The following is a 12,561-nucleotide window of genomic DNA, read 5'->3' as shown; positions in this document are numbered from 1 at the left end:
ATCAAGGAACCAATCATCACTCATATGTTAAAGAAGCAGTTTTGTTACACGTTGAATTAAAAAAAACATTGACTAAAATAAATCAGAGTTTAACAATGTGTTGTACTTTGGATGTAACACATAGCGAGATCAATGAAATAATATCTTCCTGCAACACATTCTATACTCAGAATACACAAATGCACTTTTTTCTCTTTGGGCATTTTGGGACATAAAGAAGTCCATCATTATTCTGTGATGAGGACACAAAGGTATTATTGCAGCAGACCAATCATTTCATGACCTTTTAGAGAACCACCATATGTTAACAGCCTGAAACAACTGATTATGAATATATCCTTTCAGTGCCGGATCAGTTAGATATTTTTCAGAAGTATAAATTGCATGAGTACGGCAGAAATATCTGAAAGGACATAAAGTATGCTGCGAAACTGTGGACAGCTACGGAGCACACAGCTAGGACTTAATGACTACAGACAGGGATTTGCAGACCAACCCATGTTTGGTAAGTGCATTGCATTGTGCAGTTACCGTGGCCTATGAGTAGAACAATACACACATAAGGAACATGTTATCTTCTTGACAACATATGTGAAAGCAGCTACCATGTCTTTTTTAGCAAACTACTAGTTGCAACACATGAGTTTGAAAGGGCTTTTTTAAAATTCTGGTGACAGACAGAGTTCAGCTTCTACAGTTGTTTGAGTTATGCAATCTTCTGCATGACTTCTGCAATTATCTTTGTAGTCACACTTTCATTTTGCTCTCATGCTGCCACTCGTCTCTTGTCCTCTCTTTCACTGCATGTTGTGACACTACAAATATATATTTCATGGCTGACTTTCAATGCATTGCACTAGTTTTTGTTAACAGTAGGTAGGATTGAGATGTTTTACACCAGGGGTGTCAAACTCAAGGCCCGGGGGCCACATTCGGCCCGCGACTTCATTTTATGTGGCCCCACAAGAGCTTTCAAAGAATATAATATGTTTATTATACGGTTACATGCTACAGAAGCATGTTTCCCATAAACAACATGTCCCACAATGCATCTCAAATATGACTTTTTTCTCAGAATTTGCCTTTTTTTCTTCAAAATATGCATTTTTTCATAGAATTCCATTTTCTCAGAATTAGATTTTTATTTCAAAATGTCACTTCTATTTCTTTTTTCTCCAGAATTTGGCTTTTCTTTTTAAATCATTTTGGGACATACGCACTGAAAAGATTTGCAATTATTTGCCCTAGACTTCTGCTTTCAGACGTAGTTAATTATGAAGTTATTACCCTATCCGATGATAATCCAATGCAGAGGCAATGATGTAATATAATACATTATTTTATATATATGATATATTTATATATGTATTTTTATATGGTCTTAAAGTTACAACCGGCCCTTTGAGTGCAACCATAATGCTGATGTGGCCCGTGATGAAATTGAGTTTGACACCCCTGTTTTACACCATACTTCTCCACTTATGTGTCCTTTTCTGTCATCGATGCATTTCTGTGCAATCACTGCAAGTGACATTTTTAGGAAGAAACACATAGTATGTGTTTTGGCTCTGTGTTGTTATTACGGGAGATGTGCACACTCTCGCACATTATGTGTGCACATAGCTGTTTATGGATACATTTAGACTCTAGTCTTAGTTACAACAAAAAACACAGTCCGTTGTAGACTTGTAGGCCTATAAATCATGTTTTACCAAGGTTATCCAAAGCTCTAATTATTGAAGTGAAAGGGCTCTCATAACCCACCATATGTTATTATGCCAGCAACAAACAGGGGACCCACAAAGTTAGCGGCCAGCTACATGTGATATTTAGCAGTTGGTGGAAACCAAAACAAAGCTGATAGACAGCGGTACGGATGTAACTTTTATAAGCATTGGATTACAATATCAAACAAGATGTTGCTGCTTACCTTGTCTCCCTGTGTTCGGTATGCTATGGTGACATTTCCTACACACACCTTCCACTTGCATTGTTTGCAACGTCACCTTCTTTCCTACTACATCACCCACATCCGAAAACCTCTCTTCTCCCGTCTTCTACCCTCATCTTCCCACTGAGCTGCTGGTTTCAAGCTCTTCTATATCATATGTGTTTCCCCCCTGCAGGGCGAGTGGACCTGCAGCCCCAGCTGGACAGTGCCATGCAGGATGTGACTGACATGTGTCTGCTGATGGAGGAGATGGAGAAGCAGGCAGTGCGCCGTGCCCTGGTGGAGGAGAGGGGGCGCTTCTGCACATTCATCGGCTTCCTGCAGCCTGTTGTGGTGAGTGGGGGGGGGGCTATAGTCTAAAGCTCCTTACACACCAAACTGACACCAAAGAACACGTCCCGACGGAACGTCTCCTGCGTCTTGGCCATGTTTCGCACTGGAACACACCGCAAAGACTTCAGCCGACGGCCAAGTTGCACGTACGAACTGCGCATGCGTGAGTGGCAATGCGTGATATAATTAGGCAATAGCTCACGACAGGCCGTGGTATATGCTCATTATATCACAGCTAAGGGCGTGGTTCGGCCCGACGCGGAGCACAACATAATGCGAGGTGGTTGCTATGCAACAACACTAACAGCTAGCGAACATTTTAGACAGAGAGCGTTGATCCATTATTTGGCTATTTATTTACATGCATTTGTATGTTGCCGTTTATTGTGCACCCACTGAAAACCTGTCCAGCATCAGTAGCATGGCTTACGAGGTTACTTGTTGAGGTTGTTCTAGCTGTTGCTTGGCGTGGTGAGAATATTGCTTCACTTTCTCCGGTCCCCGAGATTGGGCTTCCAGTAGCTCTCGAGAGAGCTTTCGCACCTGTGGCCACTAACGGTCATAATTTCTCTGCTTTGTTTCAAGACCTGCATCAGAAAGCTTTTGAATGGTGGTACTTCTCCAGTTGGTCTACCTGCTCTTCACGTAGCTCTGCATGTCGTCGTTTAGGTGCTTTTTTTTCTGGAGATAGGCACTGCTCAATCCACTCCTCCATAGTAAGACCTCCCGGAGGTCGAAGTTAATCTTAAATGTTTCCATTTTATGCTTTGTAAGTTTGTTTCGTAAAGGAAGAAATTTAAATATATTTATAAAACTGCCAAGTTAAATCAAGCAATCTGATTGGTCGATAGCGTTTTTGCGGACCTCTTTGATTACAGATTTGAAAACAACGTTGCTTGCTTTAAAAGTAGCACAATTCATTATGTCAAACCATGGAAAGTATCTAGATATCCCTGCCCTGATGCCAAAGGAACTGCACACTGAATATGTTTTGCCGTTTGATGTCTATGTCTGGACCGCTGTGTAAAAAGGAGGGTTTCTGCCCCGTTACTTCTCCGCTGCTTTCTTGTTCCAATTTGAAAAGCCAGTTTGCTTTTCAGCTCAACTGTATACTGTTTTTCTCAGGCGCGGAGGGATACTGACGGCTAAGAACCAATCAGATTGCTTGATTTGACTTGTCCGTTTTATAAACAAACAACAAATAGCGTGTGCGTTCCATTTTCACTCTACAGCGAGAAGCTCATGGGGCTTTCCCGAACCTGTGTCGAGAGCTGGAGTTAAATTAAATCTCAGATTTGCCTTCTTAATAGTTTGTTTGGGTCCCTCACTTCCGCTTCGCTTCTCATGCACTGATTCGCTAGCTGAACAGCCAATCAGAGTGATTTCTTTGGCCGATAGCCTAGCGATTCAACATGTCAAATCGGCGGCGGAAGGTGTCCACACAGCCGAAAAGACACGACGGTGCAGTACACACCAATCTGAGTAGGGTGACCTGACGCTCATCGACGGCCCGACATCTATTACAAGCGCAGTGCATGTTTCAATCATGTTTTATAGAATGGAGAGATTGCCATGCTGGGAGAGATCACACACCTCCAGGCCATCATTGATGACCTCACTGTGCTGACAACTGATCCTCACAAACTGCCGCCAGCTAGTGAACAGGTACCACACACACAGACACACAAACACACACATGTGCGTGCTGAAAGGAAAGAAACTAATGATATTACAACCTCTCTCTCTCACAGGTGATAAAGGACCTTAAGGGGTCGGACTACAGCTGGTCCTATCAGACCCCCCCCTCATCCCCCAGCAGCTCCTGCTCCCGCAAGAGCAGCATGTGCAGGTACTCACACAAACACACACACACTACCAACAACTTATGGTTGCTCGACAATACTTTTTTGTAAAGAAAGAGGAGCCTCCCTGTGTGTGTGTTACTGTGCTATTGTCTATGTGTCAGTACTTCATTACTGTGTGTCCAGTTATCATCACTCTTAATGGAATCCTACATAAACCACAAACCACCTTCAGACACAGAAACAATCTTCTAAAAAGTGGACTAATTATATTTAATTTGCCACAAATAGCAGAGATCATCAGCATACGCGCATATCTGCTTTTCATAGGGGTTAACACAATTCAAAATAAATAATACAAGAAGAATACTGTAAACTAAGCAGTTTAGTCTGAGTAGTTCTTTGTCTGAAAAACATCACTGTATCTCTGTCAGTTTATGCATGGAGTCGCAGGCAAAGCTCAGAAGCATGCGAGTTCACAGCCTTTTGCCTGCAGTGTTTAGTGTGTGTGTGTTTTCCCTGGATCCTCATGAGCTTACACACTCTCTCTCCCACCCCTCTCGCCCTTTCTCTCCCCCCTTTTCCCTCACTATAACCATCACTCTCTGACTGTACTTGTCTCCCTTATTTCTATTTGTGTCGTTTGTCTGTGTGCACTCGTGTGATCTGCCCTCTTTCTCTTGGATCCCTGGTTTCCTTTCTTTTCTGGGGTCTTTTTACTGTGACTGATTGAATTTGCCATCTCATCGCTAACATTCTAAATCAACGACTACTCCTCAACTTCACCTATCAACCTCCACCACAAAATCCTCCTATCACCAATTTATCATCTTTCCCAATAACCAAACCCTTCCTAAACCATCACTTTAATCATGCTCTCCACTAAATACTGTCCTTACTGCACAATGGCACCCATCACCTTCCTCACATCCTCCCCTCACACTCCTCACCCTTCCCTCAATCCACCCTCCTCTGCACCTTACCCTCCCAACTCCCACTGCAGCAGCGTCAACAGCGCCCACAGTAGTGCCTCCCGTTCATCAGGGGGAGGCGGTGGTGGTGGTTTTGGTGGAGGCGGTGGAGGCTCCCAGCCCCACTCACCCACCTCATCCTCCTCCTCCTCCTCCTATCGCTACCGCAGCAACCTGCCGCATCAACCCCCACCACCGGGGGGCATAGCAGCACACCGCCTCAGCAGCGTCTCCTCCCACGACTCGGGATTCGTGTCCCAGGATACAAACATCTACTCCAAGCCCCCCTCACCCATGCCCTCGGACATCACTAGCCAGGTAAGCCAAAATACACACATAATATACTCCAAAAAAAAACGTGTGCTATCTTAAAATGCCTTGTGTTCAATATACTTCCACACAATCATACAAAGACAAAGCAGGGTATCAGGTTGCAGACATTACAAACAAATGATTAAAGAGGCTCTGTTTTGCTTTTTGGGGTTTGCCCTTCCCTGTATACTGTATACTGTACTGTATACTGTATACTGTATAGGTTTTTGTGCATGTAAATGGTCTGCTAAGGCTAAAATCCCAAAGTTCCCTCCTGGGGGAGTTCCTCTTAAAATGTTGGGGTTCAGTCATGAATTGGAATAGCATAAAACATCAGGATTTAACTTTCTATAATGGTCTTATTTTGGAAATCTAGCAGAATGATCTCACCTAACTGGCATTTGGGGAAAACATATATATTCAGGCTTCACAGATGCAATGCTCACACTGACTCATTGAGTCCTGGCAAATCATTAATATGTTTTCTGCTTTTTTGTTGTTTTGCTGTAGAAGTCGTCCAGCTCAGCATCGTCAGAGGCCTCAGAAACGTGCCAATCAGTCAGTGAATGCAGCTCCCCCACCACCGTGAGTACTCCCATTCAAACTGGACAATAGGCAGTCATCAGCGTAACACTCAATCCAAATGAAAGTGATTTAAGTATGGCAGAAATAGAATAAAACCGGTAATTTTGTTATCAATGTATCCTTGAAATCAGAGCTTTACATTTGTGTTTTTCATAACAAAAACTAAAACATCCCTTAAATTATTTCACCCCTTATGTTTAATTACATTGTTTGAACATTAAAAGAGTTATTGGTGTGTTCATCTATCTGTGAACTGCCTCCAATACACGGTTGTATTCCTACATTTTTTGGCATCACAGTTAGATGAATTAGTTATGATTAGACAATTTAATCTGTTCCATCCTCCATCCACAGCGTGTCAAAGCTGTGATGGATGCATGTCAGAGGACACTGCCATCTGTTCAGCAAAAAAGTTCGCAAATATGTCTCTTAGTGGTATCATAAATCCAACAGCTTGAAGTTGTAACTTTCTTCAACACATTTTTTTACGGTGGCAGTGATGAACATAAAAAAAATCAAATCTAGTATAATAGGACCGTTAACAACTGATAATTGTGGTGGTGGCATAAAGCCATTTCAGAACAGAATTATACAACACATGCTGTTTGAAATTATGAGTTGCATTCACCACGGTAGCGGGAGTTTAATGGATTTTTTAAAACAGTGGGAGACTTTGACATCTGGATGATCAGGCAAACCTGCAGTAGTAGTAGCTCTCTGTGGGCTAAATGGACTCTCCAGCAGAGAAGGCATTTTGGTGGTACAATATCAAACAACATTGAATCAAACACCATATACCTACGAGAGGACGAGTAAAATTCAATCTCACATGTGAAGTTTTTGTTGAATAAAGGCTTTCTTGCAGAAATTAGTTTGAACTGGATTTTTTTAGGAATATATCTTCCTAAGCACAAATGATTACTATTAGCACATATGTTTCTGGCTTGCTGCATTGGAAGAAGATGTTTCCTTTCAAGGATATTTTATGAATTATAAGGTGTCCTTGTGTGCTTTGAAAGGCGCCTCAAAATAAAATTTATTATTATGAAGTTACTGGCTGATTTAGTGCAGTAGAGATGCAGTGATGCAGCAAGAAGTTAGCATTCCAAAAAAAGTCCCGGACAAAATGGCAGAATATGTGATCAGTGACAAACAAACATTTGTTCGACCAAGAAGTTTTGTTCAGCAGGACAATCTCCACATAAAAATACAACTTTTATTATTTTTGAAGCGGAAATTCATTCGCTAGAAGTAAAAAGCTAACGTTAGGCCATAAACAATGCTAAGCTAATGGCGGCTAATGGCAGCTAATGGTGGCTAATGTCGGCGTGATGATATTTAATAGTCTCATTCAGCTGCTTGTTAGCAACCGTAGACTTCAAGACAAGAGAATTGGAAGTGGTAAAATGCGAACTTATTTCTGGTTAATGGACACTTTCATGACTTTACTACAATTCTGGTTAATGATTTGCAGCATCTAGCATTATCCCTTGCTAACTGATTTGGTTCAGATCAACAGCAAAGTATGCATGGATTGTATTTTGTCTTGTATTCACCACTTTAGTTGGTGCAATCACACCCACATAAACATCTTGAATATAACAGATTTTATTTATGCTTGAGAGCTTGTCCCTTTCATTATACATTATTTGACCAGCATGCACATCTGTTAGCAACATAAATACAATTCCAATGATGCTCGCGAGGCAAAGTACATTTTCATGTCGGATTTTAAGCAGCATCTGCCATCAACAACAGCCTGCATATATGTCTGTGTTCCCTTTCAGTTGATTAACACCTTTTACTACCATCTGATGGCAGTCAGTGTATGATACATCTCCAATTTGAGTGACATGCATTGTCTAGAATCTAGATTGATTGCACTCACCACATACACTGGTAACCTTGCCCAACCACCTTGCAGATGTTGCAAAAACAATCAAATACACTTCTGTTCTCTCTAACACATCCCATTGTCTTTCTAACAAATGTAGTAGATGCGAACATGTAGGCTTTTTAGAAATCACTTTTTCTAGTCATTTTGACGCACTTTTGACACTAATTGTATTTTCTATTCTAAATATAATAACTGCGTCTTGATTTCCAACCCAGTTTATATTTGAACACGGCCACTTCCGTATGGCAAAAACATGGAAGCAGCGTCACCCTTTGCGTTTCCATCCACCAAAATATGAATTTGGCAGCTACAGTTACTTCATACAGCATATTTTTAAGCGTTTTGCAGCATGGCTTGCGCTTGGAGTGACTGCAATGCCAGTTGCATTTTTTCCAATCTAGGGTCAAAGTGATATAAGTTGTTCAGATAGGGACATGTTAGGAACGTGACACTCAAATGCATGATTCAAGACAAAGGGAACACATCTAAAGTGTAGTACAACAAAAAATAACTATTTTAGAAGCAACACGTAGCAAAAGCAAACTGCCAAAACATAGGACTAAATAAACTTGACTATGTGAAATAACAACAAAGGTTCTTGGCTTCAAACGCTAGCTCTCTTGACTACACATTGAAAGAAGACAAACTGGCACAGGACAAAGGGAGACGAGGACTTTATAATATATACAAAAGGTAATGGGACTCAGGTGGCAACAATCATGTGTAGGGTTGACAATCTCAATGGTGGGAAATCACACAATGGCAGAAAGTCAAAAAACGAGAAGGAAAGGTAAGTACAAAATAAAAGCGCAATGACACAGAGAAAAACAAGACTAGATATAAGTGACTCTAACTTAAAGAGTGAACAATGAGACATGACTAAACTGAAAAACCTAATTCTACACATGGACTATAAACTAAACATGAGGAAGAGCTAAGTCGATGCGGAAGTGGGCATGGTCGAATCTAAACTGGGTTGAAAAAAAGATAGACGCGTCCCTGATCTTATGTTTCTTACTTGGTGTGTGAGGCTACTGTAGAGTAGATGAGTGTATGATGCTTTTATTCTCCTGTGATTGGCCCAGTGATCGTCCACCACAGCTGGCCAACTCTGTCTCTGTTTCTCTCTGATGATGTGACTATGTCTCTCATCCCGCAGTTTGGCACGTCCTTCGCTACCTTCCGCCCTGCTCTCTCTCACTCTGGCTCCCCCAGGCCACTCTCTGTCATTCTTCCTGCCTCGTCCCCACCCTATAACTGCCCCCCCGGATCCGGCTCCTCCTCTCCCACATCAAAGGTTCCGATGTGGAAGGTTTGTTCTCCATTCGCTTCCATTTTTTCAGTTGCTCTATTTTTTCTGTTTCTGTTTCATACGTTTCAGTTAATGCCTTTTATTTTCACTTTCATTACCTTTTTAACTCATTCGTAACCACATTGCTTTGCTTTCTGTGTTCATCCCAACTTATTGTGTGTACTTTTTTTTTGGCCCCCCCTGTCAATGGTTTTGCAATCTGGGGTCTGGAGATTTCCAAAACTAAACAGGGTGTTGAAAGCTGGCCATTCCAACTCATCAAGATAAAAACACGGAAATACTCAAAAAGCCCCCAGCCCACATGCACACACACTCTTCCAAGCACTCCCACACAATCCACCCGTAAAGGCCCCCTCTCTCTGCACTCAGATGAAGGGCTTCAAACTGCTGGATAGTGGACAAGTCTCTTGTGCTAACCCTACCTGCTACTTCCTGTTTCTTAATTTGACTCACCTCTTCAGGATTGGTCCAAAGCAGGTCAGTACGAGCATGCAGGGGCGGCAGCGGTAGTTCAGAGAAGAAAGGAACCACTTGATAGACTGAGGGAGAACGAGATGTCGCCGGTCTCCCAGGGATACACCACACCTACACAGCCCGAGGACGCGCAGAGACACAGGATGACACCGGCCAACATGGCTGCCAAGGTAATGCCGAAAAGCAAGGATATAAGTGTATTAAATGTATTCATATACTATATTTATATGCAATATTGTCCAGAGTATAGTGTAGCAAAGCCAAGACCTGTTGGCCCCCGGTAGATAGACACAACATCTTGCAAGAAACAGCGTCTCAGGGCTTCTTAACATTTAACGACCTATTATTGATGCATACCCACTTAACAGGAAGAAACTCAGCGAACAGACGATATTAACAATTTTTACCTAAACGTAACACAATTCCAACACCAAGCGTCTAAATCGTCTAAACCAGGGGTTTTCAAAGTGTGGGAAGGTGAGCCTCCCCTCAGAGAACATAAGCGCCCCCCCTCCCAATTATTATTGCTATTATTATTATTATTATTATTATTGTCGTTGTTGTTATGCAGGGGTATTATTATCCAGTGGAATGCCCTTACCTACTGGCCTAGTTAAATCAAAGTGGTTACTTTTTTTTGGCTGGGCAGTGTAGTTTTACACACCGTCTTATTTGACTTTCTCAGGACTTAAAACAGTTTTTTGGGGGAAGACCCCCACAAAGAAAAAAATATATTTACACACGTAAGGTCATCATCTTAACAGTTGTTTATGCTCATCGAGTCATCTGTGAGCAGAGCATCAAGTTGGCATGCCTATAACAGCTGAATGCAGCGAATACCATCTTGTTCAGCAAAACACCTCACAAACTGATTAAGATCTAAAGCTTTAGTGCTTTTTGATTCAATGCTGAGTACAGCCAAACTTGACAGTCTCTTCTCTGTCATTGTAGACCGCAAATACCTCATTCCTTCCGTCTATTTGGGTCCGAATGCGCCGTCCCGTTCAAATAAAATCATCGCCAATCACATTTCATCGCTTGCGCCAGGGCCGGGGGAGGGGTTACAAGGCTCGCGTCTTGTGCTGCATTCACTTGCACTCGGACATTAGTAGGGGTGTAACGGTTCACAGAAGTCACGGTTCGGTTCGTACCTCGGTTTGGGGGTCACGGTTCGGTACGGTTCGGTACAACAAGAAAAAGCAAAAAAAACTCCCAAATGCGTAATTCCAGGTTTGTTGTTATTTATTTTTGAACAGTAGTGCACGTTTCAGTTTAAAAATAAGGAACTCTGACATTTTGAATAATTAACTGTATTAAACAGTTAAAAACAAACCATAAACAGCACCACACACTCAGATGGCCATAGTATCTATAATGGCTGATGTCAAACTAAAAGGTTTCATCAAGCTGTAAAACTAAAAAGGATGTCTTGAAAACATTACATCATAAATAATAAGAAAGTGTTTCCAGAGAGCAAAGTCGTTGAAAAACATTATGCCAAAAGCTTCCGTTATTTATTTTGGTCTCACGGCTTTCATGTCTATTGACTTATTAAAAACAGCGGGGATCAGCTGCTGAACAGCTGTTGTCTTTCGCCGGGCTCTGGTGATTGGCTAATCCGGGTGATCCCTTCTGATGTGATTTAGCATGTTTGGCGTGTGTTACCATTAGCATACCGCACCGCTATCGAACAACGCCGACACACCGTCCTCGTCCGATCCACCTCTCGCACACTTCATCATTATTGTAGTCCACAGGGAACCCGAAATGTTCCCACACAGCTGATTCAAAAGAAGCAGGTGGGTTCTAGCTCCTGTGTGGTATCTGAAATCGCCATACTAACTTTTCTTCTTCTTGTATTTAGTTCGTTTTGTTGTTGTTTCTTCTTGTTCTTCATTTGTTGTTTAAGGGCGGCTGGCAAACAGCTTTTAGGCGCAATACCGCCCCCTGGATTATATATAGTGTAGTGGATGCTGCCCTGAAGGACAGACTTTTTTCCCACTCGTAAAAAAAGGCGTATTCGCCGTGTGACTGCATGTGCCGAACCGTGACGTCCGAACCGTGACGGTACGGGACGAATACGGATACCGTTACACCCCTAGACATTAGGGATTTTCTCTCATAAATGTCCGATGAGCCACAACTTTTATTTCAAAACAAAGCTGCCAACTGGGGTGGCAGCTGGGGTGGCAAGGCTATTTTTAGGGTGGCAGTTTCCACCCCATGCAACCCCGGTAGATCCGCCCCTGCTTGACCGGTACTTGCTTTTGATCAAAGTCAATGCGGAAAACCCGCACTCACACAGGTAGGCAGAGGTGAAGGGAAAGAGCACTTTTACAGCCTTTTTGGCGAGGTGGGGGAACTCGGTCTCCACAGACAGCCAAAAGTGTGCAAGTGACATTGTCTGCCAGACGCTGTCTCCTCTTTCACTTTAGGTAACTTCACAAAAAAAATCGATCCATCATTTTAATTCAAAAATAAAAAATGTTATAGATGCCATTGCTCCAACTAAGATAAAGGAAGTGACTGGCAAGACAATATCTCCATGGAGAAAGGCTATGACCGTGATAACTGAAAAAAGAGTGTCGAAAAGCTGAACGCAGGTGGCGAAAAACAAATCTCCAGGTTAATTTTGAAATCTATAAATTTATAATTTGGAATTTAAAATTGCATGACAGTCTTTCTTCTCTGACATCATTGCCAAAAACAAAAACAACACACGTGACTTGTTTGCTACTGTCGACAGACTACCTAACCCCCCAGTGTCAGTAGCCTCTGAATTTTTATCCACCAGGGCGTGCAATGATTTTGCCTCCTTCTTCACTGACAAAATTCAGAAAATTAGACAAGCAGTCAGTGCCTCTGCATCAGGTACAGCAAATGTGTTGTCTCTGTATCCACTTAAAATCAATTCAGGCATCATG

At 42.2% G+C, this 12,561-nt stretch overlaps 1 protein-coding gene across 2 annotated transcripts in view; it reads left to right on the top strand.

The window, feature by feature from the left end:
• LOC117462567 (protein MTSS 2-like) overlaps nucleotides 1-12,561 on the top strand; it is a 102,812-nt gene that overhangs the window by 76,598 nt on the left and 13,653 nt on the right. The window contains exons 7-12 of one of the 2 annotated variants that reach the window (XM_034104860.2): nucleotides 2,127-2,284; nucleotides 3,842-3,949; nucleotides 4,036-4,133; nucleotides 5,228-5,375; nucleotides 5,880-5,954; nucleotides 9,625-9,807. In XM_034104860.2, the coding sequence (XP_033960751.1) occupies nucleotides 2,127-2,284; nucleotides 3,842-3,949; nucleotides 4,036-4,133; nucleotides 5,228-5,375; nucleotides 5,880-5,954; nucleotides 9,625-9,807 (770 nt within the window). Of the gene's footprint in view, nucleotides 1-2,126; nucleotides 2,285-3,841; nucleotides 3,950-4,035; nucleotides 4,134-5,089; nucleotides 5,376-5,879; nucleotides 5,955-9,624; nucleotides 9,808-12,561 lie in introns of both variants that reach the window. The other variant, XM_034104848.2, reaches the window with a different exon arrangement.

Source organism: Pseudochaenichthys georgianus, chromosome 3 (assembly GCF_902827115.2).
Source record: "Pseudochaenichthys georgianus chromosome 3, fPseGeo1.2, whole genome shotgun sequence".
NCBI classification, from domain to species: Eukaryota; Metazoa; Chordata; class Actinopteri; order Perciformes; family Channichthyidae; genus Pseudochaenichthys; species Pseudochaenichthys georgianus.
Note: the sequence above shows the minus strand (reverse complement) of the source record. Positions and strands in the feature narration are given on the sequence as shown.